The sequence below is a fragment of the Phascolarctos cinereus genome, unplaced genomic scaffold (assembly GCF_003287225.1).
Source record: "Phascolarctos cinereus isolate Bilbo 61053 unplaced genomic scaffold, phaCin_HiC Scaffold_4;HRSCAF=312, whole genome shotgun sequence".
NCBI lineage: Eukaryota > Metazoa > Chordata > Mammalia > Diprotodontia > Phascolarctidae > Phascolarctos > Phascolarctos cinereus.
In genome coordinates this window covers 26,660,907-26,679,211 of record NW_027555847.1, presented here as the reverse complement: position 1 = coordinate 26,679,211, position 18,305 = coordinate 26,660,907, and the positions used below count along the sequence as shown (strand labels likewise).

Below are 18,305 nucleotides of genomic sequence, written 5' to 3'. Positions count from 1 at the left end.
CTAATTTCCTAATGTAAGCTGTCAAACCAAAGCTGAAAAGTCTCCTAATTGTTTTTTTTAATGGAGCCAGGGAAACTTACCAGCAGTGGGCCTGCCAACGACAATTTCAGCCATTTCCCCAGAAGAGGGCAGCAATATACAAGTCTTCCTTAAGTACACTGCTTTTAAAAAAGTAAATGAAAAATTGCAAAGGGATGAATGAATGTGAACCAAGCTAAGACACTTTTGAAACCCAAATTCATATAATCGATGCCTTGAGATAGGGTGCTTCTGTGCTGTTGCACTATTTCTGTCATAACTATATTATCAACTTGAGTAGGAGATGCCCCTAGACCGGGTCAGTGCGAATCAATTCGGCACATGAAGAAACTGATTAACAGTAGCATAAACCCCAAAAGGCAATATGGCATAGTAGATAGAGCCACTCTCAAACCTAGCAGCTAGGTGACATCATCATGAAGGTCTAAGTTTAAAGTGGCACTAGCTCTATGTCCTGGGGCAAATGTCTTACTCTCAGCTTGTTTCCTCATCTGCAAAATGAGGATAATCACAGCATCTACCTCATAGGGTTGTTGTAAAGATCAAAAGAGTCAAAGCCTAAAGTGCTATATAAATGCTAGCTATTATTAAATCTGTGAAGACCCGGTCTCAAAACTTATCTCTGACACGCAGTGGCTGTGTGGCTTTAGATAAGCCAATTAATTTCTCAGAGCACCAGAAAGTTCTCAAATATGTACTATGCATAGAAGGTGTTGGCCTACAATGATAGAGTGAATTTTTCATACAAAACTTCCCTTTACCAATAAAATCTCAGATCCAATCCCTATCAAAAGTAAATTATTGGGGCAGCTAGATGGCACAAGGGATACAGCACCAGCCCTGGAGTCAGGAGGACCTGAGCTCAAACCTAGTCTCAGACACTTACTAGGTAGCTGTGTGACCCTGGGCAAGTCACCTAACCCCCATTGCCTCCAAAATTAAACAAAAAGAGAGAAATTGTTGAAATTTTCTCCCATGAAACTGTAAAAGGGATGAAGAGGGGAGCGGGGGAGAGTGTAGGAAAATGGAATGAACACTGACTGGAGTCAGTGAACTGACTGGTTCATATCCCATCTCTGACCCTCGCTATCAAGCATAACCTTGGGCAAATCATGTAATGTCCTCAAACCTCAGTCTCTTCATCTATGGAATGGGAGAGTTGGACAAGATGACCTTTATGAGGCTTAGTTCCCATGACTTTAGCCCACCGTCAGTTTTCTAAAATCAATCAAACAAATATTCATTAACTGCATTCCATGTACAAGAAACCCTGCTAGGCACTTCAGAGACAGGAAGGATTGTAAGGCATGGCTTCTGGCTTAATTAACCTAGATACTAAGGGGGGAACTATGTGAAAGGATGTCTAGGAAAATAACAAAAACTGCAGGGCATCCCAAAAATCTTAATGCGGTTTTTAGCTTTAACTGCTTTGGGGACACCCTGTTTAAGCACATAATGAGACCAGTTAGTAAGTGTAAGAGGAGGTGATGGGGTTTAGGCTGTGTTGTGAGAGGCATAGTGCCCAGGACTGCAGCAAGGCACTCTGAGTCAGACCACATCTGCAGTGCTGTCCTCGGTCCTGGGCAGCACAGCTTAGGGAGGGCATTAATGGCTCAGCTGGACAGCATCCAGAGGAGGGGGGCTCACTGGAGCATGCAGAGAGGGCTAGAGGGACCTGAAAGGCTAGAGAGCAGCTGGGACAATGAAGATGTGCAGTAATATGCCATGTATGGACCACAGGAAGGACTGAGGGATGTTTATGTTGGAGAACACTCAGAACAGGGGGATGTGAGAGCTGCCACCAAGTAAACGGACAACTGTCATGTGGAACACAGATAAAACTTGCTCTACTTTACCCAGAAGGAATGGGTATAAATACAGAAAGAACAAACGTAGATCTGATGTAAGGAAAAACTGCCTAACCAGCAGTGTATTCTGAAAATGTAAGAGGCTGCCTCATGAGCTTGTGGGTTCCTGCCCCTCTCATTAGGGGTCTTCAGATAAAAGTTGGGTGACCAATTGTCTGGTAAGTTGTAACGGGGGGTTTCCATTGAGGTTCAGATTGGATTAGGTAATGTCTGAGGTCAATCAGTAAGTTAACAAGCATTTATGTGGCTGACTGGGTGCCAGGTATTCTGCTAAGTACCAGCGGTACAAAGACAAAATGAAACGTGCTGCCTCCAAGGAACATGCCCTTAAAAAAGACAGCATGTGTATATACACATATATGCATATGCATATGAATATGTATATATGTATGTATGTATATACACACACATATATAAATTTACATATAATTTATGTTTATATATATAAACATACACAAAATTAATAAAGATGTTTTTAAGAGGAAGAGCACCTGTAGCCAAAAGGCAGGAAAGGCTTCATGAAGAAGATGATACATGAACTGAGATGGAGCATGATATGCGCAGAAAAGTGAGTTATACAGAATGATTGGATCAAAGTGTGCAGTGAGTTATAAAAGACCAGAAAGTGGGAAAGGCTCTGGTTTTGAAGGCTTTTAAATGTGATCCTTGAAACAATAGGAAGTCACATGAGTTTAGTAAGCAAAGGGATAGAATGAACCTTCAGGAAAATTGCTTTGAAAGTTGTGTGGAGGATGGATTACAGGCTTAAGACGGGGAGAACAATTAGGAAGCTATTGTAGTAATTCTCAGAGATGAAGAGAGAGAGAAAGAGAGAGAGACAGAGACAGAGAGAGAGACAGAGGCAGAGAGAAACAGATAGTCTAAGAGAGACAGAGACACAAAGAAAGAAGGGTCATTAAGGCATCTTTTTTGTTTTTTTTTGGGGGGGGTTGTTTTTTAATGCAAAGAATGAACAGAAGGAAGGCCAACAAGAAGTATAGAAAAGCAGAACAGCTTTGAGAGAATTCATTAGTGGTGTTGTTGAATCATTTTTCAGTCATATACAACTCTTCATGACCCATTTGGTTTCCTTGGCAAAAGATGCTATTTCCTTCACCAGCCCATTTTACAGATAAGAAAACTAAAGCAAACAGGGTTAAGTCAGTAACCCAAGGTTACACATCTAGTATGTGCCTGGGGTCAGATTTGAGTCTTCCTGACTCCAGGCCCACCGCTCCAGCCACTGTGCCTCCTAGCTGCTGAATTTATCACGTATACATGCAAAGAAAACCATAATAGAGCCCTGCAGTTTCACGTAGAATCTTTCATTTGTATGAAAATGCCTATTTTCTATGATGTTCACCAAGTTAAGAATGAAAATTAAAATTAGCGTTACTTCCACAGCATGACTACATTTTGTAATGAATGGATGGAGAGGTGAATGAATGAATGAGTGAATTAAGAAGAAGTCATTTATTAAGAGCTTTCTAGGTCCAAGGCATTGTGTTAAGAGCTAGGGGTGGAAAGACAAAAAAGCAGAGACAGCCCCTACCTCCAAAGAGCTTACATTCTAATAGGAGAAGTAGAAGGAGAGGTAGCTATGAAGGGCCACTTTGGGCCCCTAAATTATAAGGATGTGATTTTAGAAGAGAACAACTAGGAAGCCCCAAAGAGCTTCATGGTTCTGGGATTTGCTTCTCTGGAAAGTATTACATAAGACCCAATAGAGGGCAGCAGCAACCCACTGATCCAAAGGGAAAACTAGGCCCTTTCGCTCAAGTCTAATAATTTCTCATTAACCATGGACGTCTTGGCCCCTACATCCTTGCAGAAGAAGAAATCACACCAGACTGAAGGAGGCTAATTTCTTCTCCACTTAGCTGTCTTGGAACTGAACCTATCCTCAACAGCTCCATCTTTATCTAAAAAGAACAAAAAACAAAATCAAAACTGGAGAACACACTGAAATGGGAGTGAGGGGAGGTGGAGCGACTCAGAGCTCCTTTCACAGGTCAAGGCCACGTCTAATCTAATAAAATGAAGTCAGGAGTCAGGGGCAGTGACCCAACCTTAACAGAGGCATTGGAAATTAGTTGATTGTCGATTTCTAAGTTCCTAGCCCGAAGCAGGGAGAATCCTTTGCTTCTGGAATTGTCTTCTTTCAGCTCTTCTCAGGGTTTTAAAATGCTCAATATGCAATCTGGGTCTTGATGAAGTTTGATAGGCTCCTGAAGGCAATCTTTGAGACTGACAGAGACCCCCACAGCTGCCGAAAGCTCCCATCAAAATTGGACATTGAATGCGTGGTGTCACTCAGATGGTGACTCCGAGGAGTGAGGGCTGCCACTTGCAGCATCGAGGATGACATCCTCTGCCGAGGTCAGGGGGTGGAAGATTGCTTTAATGTGTCTGGCACCTACCAATTCAGTTCACATTGTTTGTGACAGGGTGTCATTTCCCCGCTTGTCTGAGATGAATGAGTTTCCAAAGCACATAAACACATTCTTAAAAAAAATAAAAGAAAAGAAAGAAAGAAAAAGAAAAACATATGGATCCACGCCGAGTACTATGAGTTTGCTTACTGCAAAATACATCGTATTTTAAAATTAGAGCATAAACAAATGAGGTGGGTGCTGGAGGAGAAGGTAACGCCTAGATTTGGGGTCAAATGACTCTGGTTTAAATCCTGGCACTAACACTTACTGTCCATGCATCCTTGGGTGAGTCACACTCCTTGAGTCTCCACTTCCTTTTCTGTAAGGGTCTGGATGACCTCTCAGGTATCTGTCAGCTCTGGGTGTATCATCCAATGACCCTAGCCCACTGATTAACAACAAGCCACTTAAACAATTCTGCCTACCGTCGTTCCAGGAGACAAACTCCATCAGTTGGGGAGGTAGGAGAGAGTCTAGGAGAATGTGGTAGAAAAAAATAAAGCCAGGAATTCATATTCACATTGGAATCCTGGCTTTGCGGTGTCAATTTAATTCAATCAACATCTGTGGAGAAACCTAATAGATGCAAGAAGGCACTGTCCCAGGCACTGGAGATACCGAAGGAAATGTCCTCAAGTTCAGAGACTTTGGGCAAGTCACTTAACCTCCCTCAGCCTGTTTGCTCATCTAAGAAAGGGGCAGGTTGAATAACAAGCTGATGTGCTGCTCAATCTGCAGTTTCATAGATGAGCAACTTGAGGTTCGGAGAGGTTAAGTAATTATGATCTCTTCCTTTAATGTATAAAATGGGAATAATAACATTTGTACTATCAATTCAATGCAATTCAACATGTATTCAGCATCTATTCAGGAGAGAGGCAGGTACATAGAAATGCATGTGGAAATGTGTGTGTGTGTGTGTGTGTGTGTGTGTGTGTGTACAGAGAGAGAGAGAAAGGTAGATAGAAAATGAATGAAGAAATGAATGAGGAAAAATGTATTAAGTGCTTTCTATATTCAAGGCATTGTGCTAAGAGCTAGGGATAGAAAGACAAAAAAAGCCTGCCTTCAAGGACCTTACAGTCTAATTGGAGGAGATACTAGAGAGAGGGGTAATCAGGAAGATACAAGGAGGGTGATTTTAGAAGAGAATGTTCAGAAGAGAGAAAGCTGTGTGACCTGGAAAGGCAACTTGTGTGCACCTACCATTGTCTCTCTGACATTGCACATCACAAAGTATCTGTGTTGTTGGAGGGAGTTTCTACACCAGGAGTTACCTATAGTGATAAAATCACAAATCTGGGCCTGCCCCCAAATGTGCCCGGCACTGGGCTAGGCAGTGAAGGACCAGACAGATGCAAAATCGTCTCTGCTAGGAATTCAAGCTAGGGACTTTGGGGGAATCACTGAATCTTTCTGAGCTCTAATTTTCTCATTTATAAAACTAGCAGACAGATCTCTAAAGTCCCTTCCAGTTCTAAATTCTATTTTGTTTGTTTGTTTGTTATTTTGACTGGACCTTTTGGTTTCATTAGTGAAGGGAGATGCTGGAGAGGAACCTTCTCTGCCCATGAAGATAGAAACATCCTTTGTAACTTATACTCTTAGAGAGTTGCCTGGGGCACCGAGAGGTTAAATATGTGACCAGGGGCACACAGTTGATATGGGTCAGAGGCAGGACTTGAAATCAGATCCACTTATTGCCGAGGTCAACATCAATGCCTCATGACAGACTGAGCCTACAATCTAGAAAACTGGGAAAATAATACTTATATTGTTCAATTTATTTCAACTCAACAAGCATTCATTAATCATCTACTGTAAGCCAGGCATTAGAGACACAAGGACAAAATATAACAGTGCCTGCTCTCAAGGAGTTTTCATTCTGGAGTCCATTTGCCTATCTGCCTCACAGGGTCCTTTTACTCAACTATAGTACGATATATCAGTCAACGTGAGCTGTTAACATTATTCTGGCTGTTGTAATTGTTTTTAGTTTTATTCTTATCCGGGAATACTCCAGAAAGAAAAGAGGTTTGGTAAGTTGGGTTTCTTATGTTTGTGGGCTCATGTGAGATGGGATCTCCCAGAACCAACTTGACTGTCATCCCTGCAGGTCAGCCAGTACACATTTGCCATGTGCAGTTACCGAGAGAAAAAGGCCGAGCCTCAGGAACTTCTACAGCTGGATGGTTACACCGTAGACTACACTGACCCCCAGCCAGGTACCCTACTTCATGGCAGTCTTCAGTCATCAAGGAAATGGGTTTCCTTCCCAGAGTTACACAGAATAATTAAATGTAGTTCAAAATGAGTTCTGAATTTTTCTAAAAGTAATGCTCAAATTTAAAATAATCATATATGCATATATGTGTGCGTGTGTATATGTGTAGATTAGATATAGATATAGATATAGATATAGATATAGATATAGATATAGATATAGATATAGATATAGATATAGATATAGATATAGATATAGATATAGATATAGATATAGGTATGGGTATGGGTATGGATATGGATATGGATATGGATATGGATATGGATATGGATATGGATATGGGTATGGGTATGGGTATGGGTATGGGTATGGGTATGGGTATGGGTATGGATATGGATATGGATATGGATATGGATATGGATATGGATATGGATATGGATATGGATATGGATATGGATATGGATATAGGTATAGGTATAGGTATAGGTATAGGTATAGGTATAGGTATAGATATAGGTATAGGTATAGATAGAGATAGAGATAGAGATAGAGATAGAGATAGAGATAGAGATAGAGATAGAGATAGAGATAGAGATAGAGATAGAGATAGAGATAGAGATAGAGATAGAGATAGAGATAGATATGGATATAGATATAGATATAGATATAGATATGCCCATATATTTGCCACTGCAAGTCTGTATGATGGAATACATGCATGTATATACTTAAGCACAAATCAAGGAAGTCTTGATCTGGTTGTCAAATACAAACATCTAATCCACACAACACAGGTTAGAAAACATTCAACAATAGATTCCCCACTCATTCTACAGTGATCGTCACTATGTTCTCAAGAACAAAGAATTTAAAGTCAGGGAGACTTTTAAAACAAGAGACCCATTTAACCTCTTTGATTCCCTTTATAACTGAAAAACCCACGTGAAAAGCCTTCGAGGGGGAAGTTTTATATTTGAAAGTTGTACTTTTCTCCTACCCTCCCCCAAATGTAATGTTTCCAAAAACCCAGTCGAAATCAGTCTTCAGCATCCTAGACTTTGGGGGGTGGGGGATCATTTCAGCATATTAATGAGCGACAAGCACCAGCAGCCCTCTCCCAGAAAAGTTATTTTCTTATGCCAAATCTACATGAGGCAAGCATTTCCAACCATACTGTAGTATTTGGCCCAAAACCTTTTTTCCTCCTCCCATATTGCTCTTCCACATGCAATAAAATAAGCATAGAAGGAAGATGAGCTCAAGGGAAGATGGGTATTAACCTGACAAGGTATAGGAGACTAGTCCTACGGACCTCGCTAGCAGAAAAGCTAATTTTCCTGGTGTTCGAGCCCATCTTAAGAGTCAGTGACCCACTTTGCCTTGTTCTCCAATGGGCAATTCTACTCACTGCCACTATACAAAGACAGGACTGGCTTCATTAGGCATTAATTAAATGCTTTAGTCGGGAGCCTCCTGTTCTTACAAGTGTGCTTCCTGGCATTTTCACAAAATGGTTCGTTAAATTGGCCCTCACATTGGCAGGTGCAAGTTTGTTTTCTTCCCCAACATTGGCTTACCCTCAGATAAAAATGGGCCCAGACTTTCCTGGTTGCTACCCTGTGAGAGCCATGTAAAACTCATGGGGAAAATGTGTCAAAAAGTGGACCATGCAAAGTCAACATTAAAAGGCAAAACATGACTTTGTTCTGAAAGTCAAACCAAAACCCCTTTGTTGTGATAATCTTTTCTAGATTGAAAGAAAAAAAAAATAACCTAAATGCTGGGCCATGCTGGTGGGTACTCTCTGTTATGACAGAAATGCCATTTTCCGTAAGAAAAAAAAATTTGGTTGTGTCTAGCGATAAAATTATTAATATTGATAATAATATTAACACTATTAAATAGAATACTCATTTTCAGAGCAATGCTGATTTTATTGAATTATCATCCCCATCATTGCTACTATCACCGCCATCATTGCTACCCCTGAAAAAAAGTTGGGTCCTATTCTTGAGCCTCCTTCTCAAACACCCAAAGTATAGAAGGTAAAGACATTATATTTCCTTCTCAGTGGATCCAACTCTAGTCTCTCTCTTCTTTCAGTGGTTTGCAGCCTCATTTGTTATGGAAATCTCAATGGCCTTCAAAAATGAGGGTGGGATGAAAATAATTGCCAGAATCAGCTCTTTTCATTACTGATGAAAGTTTTAACAAGCATTTATTGACTATTTATTATGTGTCAGGCAACTTGTTAAGCACTGAGAATACAAAGAAAGGCAAAAACACGGTCCCTGCCCTCAAGCTTACATTCTACTGGAGGAGGCAGTAAGTATATAAGTAGAGGGGCGCAAGACACACAGAGAGTATATGGAGGGTAGCCTTAGAGAGGAAAGTTGTAGCAGCTGGAGAGACTGGGAAAGACTTAAGGAAAATGAGGAGGCTCACATATTTTCACTTCTCACAGCCAGGTCTGACTACTACCAGAGAGCCTTCAAGCATGTGCCCAGGGACCTACAGGAAGTGGGTTATAATTACTATGAGTACCTCCTTCATCCTACCCCCTTTTGGATGACATATATTATATAGCCAGAATGTATAGGCTTCAAAGACCTCCAAAAGACACTGCTCAAAATACTCTAGCAGTTATTGTGCCTAGGACCTTCTGTAACATCCACCCTGGGCCCTCTCACCCAGGAACATCTCTCCATCATGCCAGACATCTTCTCCCATTGGTGAATTCCTCCAGGAACCACCATTTTGGGGAAGGTCCCAGGATGGTCAACCTTCATTCGCCTCCTGGCTATGCTTCTGACTTTCAGATTTCAACATCATGCTTCCCAAACTCCTTTCAGTTCCTTTAGTCGGGAGCCTCCTGTTCTTACAAGTGTGCCTCCTGGCATTTTCACAAAATGGTTCGTTAAATTGGCCCTCACATTGGCAGGTGCAAGTTTGTTTTCTTCCCCAACATTGGCTTACCCTCAGATAAAAATGGGCCCAGACTTTCCTGGTTGCTACCCTGTGAGAGCCATGTAAAACTCATGGGGAAAATGTGTCAAAAAGTGGACCATGCAAAGTCAACATTAAAAAGCAAAACATGACTTTGTTCTGAAAGTCAGACCAAAATCCCTTTGTTGGGATACTCTTTTCTAGACTGAGTCCTTGAAAGACAAAAAAAAAAAAAAAGACAGTTCCTCTGTCTTTTCTCATTAGAATATAAGCTCCTTGAGGACAAGGGCTAGTGTTCTTTCTGCTTTTCTTCTCTGCAGCACTTAGCACAGTGCCTGGCCCGTAGTAAGACTTGAATACACACTCATTGCCTTGCTGTGTACCAACCCAGAGCTGCCTGCTATTCAAGAGACCTACCCACATCTAGATAAGGAATTGAGAAGGAATTAAATGTCATTCAACTTCATATTCATCATGCCCCCCAAAATGGTTTTTTTCTGATACCTGAGTGATGCGCTATAGTCAGTGAAATCCCAAAATAGCTGCATGGACGATTCCTGATCCCTGGGAGTTCAGGGTTTAAAGTAGCTGACATTGACACAGACCCATCTATATGGGACATACAGCCAGCAGAATGAGCGTATTACACCAGTGGCTGGGAAGAATGTCGTTGGCAAGACCATTTCCCAGTGTGCTGTTTGTGATGACAAGTGACAAAAGAGACCAAATCCCATCTAGGCATTGTCTGATCTCATTCCAGGTTTGGAAGGGGGCCGAGCCTTCTTCAATGCAGTTAAAGAAGGGGACACAGTTATTTTTGCCAGCGACGATGAACAAGACCGGATCCTGTGGGTCCAAGCCATGTACCGGGCCACCGGCCAGTCCCACAAGCCCGTACCCCCAACTCAAGTTCAAAAGCTAAATGCCAAGGGAGGAAACGTGCCTCAGCTAGATGCACCGATCTCTCAATTTTGTAAGTAGCTAAGTTGTCTAAGGATGTAGCTCTCTAATCCATGATTTACCCTATGAAGCCAAGTCAATCTCCAAAGACCAGGCTAAATTAGCTTCTTAGAGCACAATTTTATGGTTTCTAAAATGTTTTAGAGCAAAGGTTCATCAGGCATATTTGCTGAAAACATGAGTTGGGGAAGCCTGGGGAAGCTGGGGTGGAATGAGTGATGAATGGGATTTTAAAATGCAATACTTGATGCATTTTTTTTCAAAGACTGCACCACGTGGAACATTTGTGTCAGTTTTAAGGGTTAAAGGGAGACAAAGACACCGTCAGAGAGGTGGAAGGTAGGATGGCAATTCATAGGCAGCCATTCATTTGTCTTTCTTTGATGGCCTCAGATAAAGTGTGTGATTTCTTTCCTTGCTTTATTCCTTCCTATTAATGTTCCTTTATAAATAGGGCTTCATTTGAAACCAATTAAAAATCTGCCATTAAGAATAACTTAAAAATAAAATAAGACATTATCACATGCAGTGAAAAAAGCATTCGTGCCTTAAATTCCCATCCTGGGCCAGGCAATAAATAAACTCAGATTCAAAATTACAATAGTCTCCTTAAACCACCCTAGTTAGTGCTCCAGCATCCTGTCCTCCTTTTTCCTCTGGCTGTTTCTGCTGTTCAGCCCTTGCGAGTGTCTTGTTAATGGATAATTAGGTAGACTGAGGTAATTATGTGCCTAAGATTCAGGGAGACGGGGATACTGGATTTGACTCTGCCACTTACCCAGCTGTGTGGCCTTGGGCTAACTAATTTCACTTGCCTAGACTTTGGGTCATCCGTCTATATGACCATAGGATCATAAAGTAATAAATTTAGAACTAGAAGGGGCCTTAGTCCAACTCCCTCCTTTTATAGACAAGGAAATTGAGGCCCAGACAGGGAGCTGTACAATGGACAAGTAAGAACTCACATAGATATAGAATTTTAGGTTACACAAAGCAGCACAGTATAGTGGAAAGCTCAAAGGCTTTGGAAATATAGGACCTGGGTTCAAATCTTGCCTCCAACACTTAATGCCTGCTTAACCTTAGTCAGCTTGCTTCTCTTCTCTAGACCTGAGTTTCCTCATCTGTAGTTAGAAGATTGGACTAGATGCTCTCTGAGGTTCTTTCCAGATCTAAAGTTAAAATGCCATGAACCCTGCAAAAATATGGGATGAACCCAGATACTCTGACCCTACAACCACTCTTCTTTCCATTGCTCTATGGATTTCTTTCTTTTTTTTTTTTTTTTTGGCTAGGCAGTGGGGTTAAATGACTTGCCCAGGGTCGCAGAGCTAGTAAGTGTTATGTGTCTGAGGCTGGATTTGAACTCCGGTCCTCCTGAATCCAGGGCCAGTGCTCTATCCACTGTGCCATGTAGCTGCCCATCTACGGATTTCTTTCTAAAGACAGTCTTGCCTCCAACATTCAATAACTTACTTTTCGGCAGCTTTCAACTTCTAGGTAGAGAGTCAGATGAAGTGATTATTCATTGCACACTTTTTCAGTTTTTTTGGCCCAAACCTGCAAATTTCACTGGTGTAAAGAATTTCCAGTGAGGACATTCTTCTTCCAGTGCAGCTACAGCTTTTGGTCTTCAAGAGTTGCTCAAGATGCTGAGAGGTTACAGGGTCACACAGCCCGTATTTGTCAGAGGGGGAACTTGAACCCAGGTCTTCTTGACTCTAGGCTGGCCCTCTCCCCACTGGTCAGGCTACCTTAATCTGATGATGATGGTGATGATGATGATGATGATGGTGATGACGATGATGACCATGACCACAGCCATGACCACTACTGAAAACAAAACAAGCAATTGCTTTACACTAAAGATATAAACTCAATATATTGCCCAGTTGTTATTCTATACTTTTCTCCTCACTCAGAATATGAAAGTTCACTTAGAATGAAATGGAATTTCAAAATATATGACATACTCAAAAACAGTATAGTACAGAGAGTTGGGAGACTCGTTTCTTTTTCTTGTAGAAGTCACTTTCCTTCTTGAGGCCTCAGTATTCCCATCCAAAAAAGGGCAGAGAGGGGGCAATGCAAGATCTCTTTCTAGAGCTAAAATGGTACAGTCACATCTGACTCTCCATGACCCCATTTGGGGTTTTCTTGACACAGATGCTAGAATGGTTTGCCATTTCCTTCTTCAGCTCATTTTACAGATGAAGAAACTGAAGCAAACAGAGTTAAGTGACTTGGCAGGGTCACACAGCTAGTAAGTGGCCAGATTTGAACCCAGGAAGATGAATCTTTCTGACTCCAGGCCTGGCACTCTATCCATTGAGCCACTAGCTGCCCCTATATAATATTCTTCAAAAATGTACCATCTTATAGAAATATAACACAAATGACAAAGTCTAATAATAATTTTAATAATATATAGTTTAAAATGTTGTCATAGTAATTCTTTTCAGAAACAAAGGCAAGATGGCCTTCCTGCTTGATGTTACATATGTATGGCGCTTAGTTTACAAAGTCCTTCATATGCATTCACCCTTTTATCTTCGCAGAAACTCAGTGAGGTAGGCAGGGCAGATATCATTTAGCCATTTTACAGATGACTAAATTGAGACCCAGAGTGTTAGAAGTGCCTTTGCCCAAAGTTACATAGCTCATAATTGGGGAATCTGGAATAAGAACTTGGGTTTTCTGATGCCTCATCCAATGTTCTTTCTCCCAATTATTAGAAAATATGAGTAGGATAGGATCCTTTCAGAAAGTATAAGGTAGTGCCTAGAGTCTTAGACTTGGGGTCAAGAAGACTTGTGTTCAAATCACACCTCAGGGGCTCACCAGCTTTGCGACCCTGGGCAAGTCACTGCTCTTCTCTGGCCCATCTGTAAAATGAGGGAGTTAGACTCAGTGTCCTCTCAAGTCCTTCCCCGCTCTCAATCTATGATCCTATGATAATTCATTCAAATCATATTAAGAAGTCTTACAACCTACCCAGGTTATTATGAGGTATTTGAAAACATACATCTGAGCTCCTTTTCCAGTGAAAGGTCCTCAGTCAGTTCTTATTCAAACACTGAGCATTTGTGATGAGGAAGTTGGAGGAGGAGGAGAATGGGGGATGCAGTCTGGACTTGGGAAAGCAACACTCGATCCTAATGTCTCATGGACACGTTATAACCCAGAGAGTCCTTTATGCAGCAGGCATTTGACAAATGGGAGTTGAGTAGAATGATTTCTTTATAACTGCAATGTAGGAGCACATCACTGACATTCTTCTTTCAGGCTCAGTCAATTAATCAAGGGGTTATTTACCAAGAATTGGCTTAGCACTACATAAGTGGCACAGAAAAAAATTTCAGACAATCTCCCTCAAGAAGCTTAAGGTAATAATTCCCACTTTTAAAACACTTCAAAGTTTACAAAGTATTTTCCACATCACACCCCTGTGAGGTAAAGAATAAAAGCATTATTATTATTCCCATTTTACAGATAAGATAATGGAAGTTCAGAAACCTACCCAGGGTTACCAAGCTGGACCAAGATTTAAATTTATAAATTCCATTTCCAGGGAGCTTTCTGTTATTCCATATGCCTCTTAGCTGCTAATACACATAAAACAACTAGATAATAATTGTTTAACAGGGTCATCATGACTATAAAACTTGAGTTCAAATATATCCTCAAATAATTATTAGCTAGGAGTCCCTGGGCAGATCATTTACCTGCTGCCTGCCTCAGTTTCCCCATCTCTAAAATGAGGATAGTACCTACCTCCCAGAATTGTTGTGAGACTCAAATGAGATAAAGATATAAGGCACTTTGCAAACCTTAAAATGTGATATAAATACTAGCGATTCTTATTTTATTATTATTATAACTGAAATGGGAGTTCAGAAAAGGGATCTATGCAAGTCTGAATCAAACTTGATCAATGCAGAGTGTTACATCTGGGTTCAAAATATCAACTTCCTAAATCTAAGGAAAGTTTAAGAGGTAGTTCAGCTAGACAACAGGTCATCTTTTTAAGAATCTAGTTTTAGCAGGCTGCAGCATCAATACACGTCAACCAAGAATCTAAGAAGGTTGCTGCAGCTTTCTTAAGTTGCATTGAGAAGCCACAGCTTCCAGGGATGAGAAATGGGTTAGTCCCACTGTATTATGCCCTGGGCATACATTATCTGGTATATGAGGGCACTGCATTTTAAGAAGGACATAGCTGAGCCAGTGACTATCCAGAGAAGGGCAACTGAGGTGGCGAAGGACCTCAAAATCGTGACATCTCAGGATCAGTTGAAGGAAATGAAGGCGGTGAACCTGGAGATTAGAGGTGTCAGTGGAGGGCATGACAACTATCTTCAAGTTTCTGAGGGATTATTATATAGAAGAAAGAGTAAAGCGCTCTGCTTAGTACTGGAGGAAAGAATGGGGAGAAATGAGGAAAAGTTGCAAAGAGGCAACATTAGGCTTGATTTAAGGAAAATCGTCTAATTATTAGAACTATCCATGGTAGAGAGAGGTGCCTCGGGAGTTAGTAGATCCCTGTTAATTGGAGGTCTTCAAGTAAAGTCTCCAGGTCCACTTGCCAAATACTTTGTGGAGGGCATTTCCTATTCTGGTTTAGGTTAGAATGGAAGGCCCTTTAGGCCCCCTTCCAACTTTCAGATTCTTTGGTATTCTGGGGGATATTCAGCGGTTTGACCCAGAAAAAGCTTAATGGAGGAAATAGCCTTGGAACTGGGTTGCAGGAAATTCAAATTGGGCTTGATAAATTTCATACACTATTGCTTCCCTACCTATTAAATTGCACAATTTCTATTCATAGTTAAGTTATAAATAATTTATTACCTTTCTGTGGCCCTTCTCTAGCAAAATAACATAGTTCAGTTGGATTCTGAACTTTATTTGAATGAGTTAGAAGTAATAGGATTCTATTCACACATACTTACATAGTATATTCAAATAAAACAGCTCCTTTCCCTTTTGGACGTTTGATCTCTTTCCTCCAGGCAGAATCTTATGTAAATCATATCAGACAAATGGGCATCTTCATGTCCTACATAGGATATTCTATAAGAGCCTCATAGGACTCAGAAATCACCCAGCCAGAGGTGGGGGTAGGGAGGAAGAAGAATGATCACGAAGACAGAATGTTGCATATGTCAGATTTTTTTTAAATGCCTTGATCGGTTTTGCTGAATTTTTTCTCTTCCTCTTCTTATTTTTCTGGTTTTTTTTTAAAAAGGCTTTGTTATAAAGGATGGCTCTCTGAAAGAGGGAAGAGTATAAGTGATATACAAACAAAAGATAGCAATAAAATCTACTTTAAAGTAGGAAATCAAAATAAGCATTGAACAAAGAAAAGCTATTTCTTTCCCCTATACATTTTTAACAAATAAAAGATGAAAATAAAATTATTTAGTCCAACTGCTTAATTTCAAAGATGTACAAGCTGAGTCCTAGGGGACTTGGCCAAGATCACCGAAGGAACAAGAAACAGAATCAGGATTTGAACCCAGGTCCTTTGACTCCATGTCCTGTGCTTCTTTTTGTATGCCACACTGCTTTCCATCCTTAGCTCATCTTCTATCTTCCAGCTTAATTCAATTCAATTAAACAAGCATTAATTAACCCTGGATAAGAAAATTAACCTTATCAGACAACATTTACACCAGGAAGGCAATGCAAGATGATGTGAGGAGAGGAGGAATGTTCACAAGCCTGGAGGTCATGGAGGGCTTCCTGTATGGTTATTGCAATAGTCCAAGTAAGAAATGATGATGCTCTGAACTAGAGTAGAAGCCTACCATGAGTGGAGATAAGGGGACAGGTTTGAGAGATGTGTAAGTAAGATCAACAGAATTTGGCAAGACTTGGCCATGGAATGGGTGGAAGAAGGAAGAAGAAGGAATTGTGGAAGATGACTGAGGTTGTGGGTCTGGGCAATGTTGCTGATGTGAGGAGTCGCTCCCTCGGGTTACAAACTCTTTACAGTGTATTAAGTGACCATCAGGAGCTGCTGTAGCCAAAAAGCCCCCTTGTGTCCAACCTGGTGATAAGATTCTTGGAATTTACTTGTCTACACTGGTCCTCAGTCTGTCCCAGGGTCCAGACAAGAAGCCACTGCAACTGGCATGCTGCTATCATGGGCTTTGAGAACCCAGAGTCTTCACAATGCCATGACATATCATTGGGGTAGGAATTCTAGTGGAGGTCAGTGTGGACAGTGGCTTAGAAATCCCTCAGAATGGACCTTGTCACTAGGCTGCCATTAAGACTTTGGATGAGTCTAATTTCTCAAATCCTTTTATAGTACTCAAAGAAACGGTGAGCGAATGTAGTAAATCTCAGTATGTCATTCCCCATGACTGACGTGGACCATGTTAGACATGCAACAAGGTCAATCAATCCATAAGCATTTATTAAATACCTATTATGTACAGGCATCATGCTCAGTGCTGCTAAGGGGAAGTCATTTCACCCATTTAGAAAAAAAAAAGACCTTGCTATTCCAAAATAACTCTTGAGAAGTTTATAGGTACCAGTATGGCAAGTACTACTGGCTGCTGGATCTGGCTATGTCTGCAAAATACAGCTAAATTAGTGAAGGTGCAAGTCCCCAGGATCCTTCTGACATGGTCATCTTCTCCATGCTGCTCGTATGGCCATTAAGAGAGCTGAAATACCCCTGGAGCATTGCCATTTGGGTGAATGCTTCCAGGTTGTCTAAATTAGAGTCTTTGCATGGGGCAGTGGAAAGTAGGCTGGGTTTTCAGACCTGGGTACCCACCCAGGATTTGTCACTTGCTGGCTGGGTGACCTTGAGTAGGCTAACACAGACAGGAATTGGTAGGGCACCTGCTCTGTGCAAATAAATCCCCCTGCTAAGATCTGAAAATACAGACATGAACAATGACAGTCCCTACCCTCAGGAAGAGGGGCCACCGGTACACAGGGACTTCACTCCTCAGGGTCCTGGCTTCCAGAGAAATGATAGGGTTAAATCAGGTCATTGATCAGTTTAGAGCTAGAAGGGCCCTTAGATGCCAACCTTCCCCATCATTTTACAGATGAAAAAAAAAAGGCAAATAGAGTTTAAGTGACTAGCTCATGATCTCATGGCTACCATAGTAAAGTGTCTGAGGGACAATTTTAACTGAGATCTCCTGAGTCTAAATGTAGCATCCTAGCCACTCTATCATGCTATCTCATTTTCTAGTATTCTAGGATTCTCTCTATGATTCCTAGAAAACCAGTTAATGTATTCATCACCTTTTTTTCATCATTAAGCCTGGAAGGGAAGGCACTCTGAACATGTAATTTCATCAATGTTGAGAAATCCTAGTGTGGAAACTTTCTCCACTGCTGAAGATAGTCAACTTTCTATAACTCAGCATCTGATCATTGCCCCCGAGGCCCTCAGTGATCATGTGACTTGGCATAGTTCTATGGAAAGATCACTGAATTTGGACTTAAAGGAACTGGATTCAAATTCCGCTTCTGCTGTTTACTGTCTCTGTGAGCAAGTCACTTAATCTCTCTTGGACTGTTTTCTCATCTATAAAATGAGGGTGGTGGATTAGATGATCTTTTAGGTCCTTTATAATTTTAAATATATAATCCATGGAAGTCATGTGCTCAAGGTCACATAACTAATCCATGCTCAACCCAGATTCTCCTTACCTGAAAGCTGACCCTCTATCCACTAACCAGTCCAATCAAATCAATATCTATTAAGTATTTATTATGTTCAAGGTACTGTGCTGATGCCGGAGATACAATCAATAAAAAGGTAGTCCCTGCCCTCAAGGAGCTAGTTGGGGTGGGGGGGGA

General features: G+C 41.1%; 1 protein-coding gene across 11 annotated transcripts in view; it reads left to right on the top strand.

Annotated features, from left to right (window-relative positions):
- The window catches only part of CADPS (calcium dependent secretion activator), a 572,571-nt gene that overhangs the window by 369,894 nt on the left and 184,372 nt on the right, over positions 1-18,305 (top strand). For all 11 annotated transcript variants that reach the window (XM_078152119.1, XM_020976388.2, XM_020976394.2 and 8 more), the window contains exons 10-11: positions 6,459-6,567; positions 10,273-10,485. In XM_078152119.1, the coding sequence (XP_078008245.1) occupies positions 6,459-6,567; positions 10,273-10,485 (322 nt within the window). The remainder of the gene's footprint in view (positions 1-6,458; positions 6,568-10,272; positions 10,486-18,305) is intronic.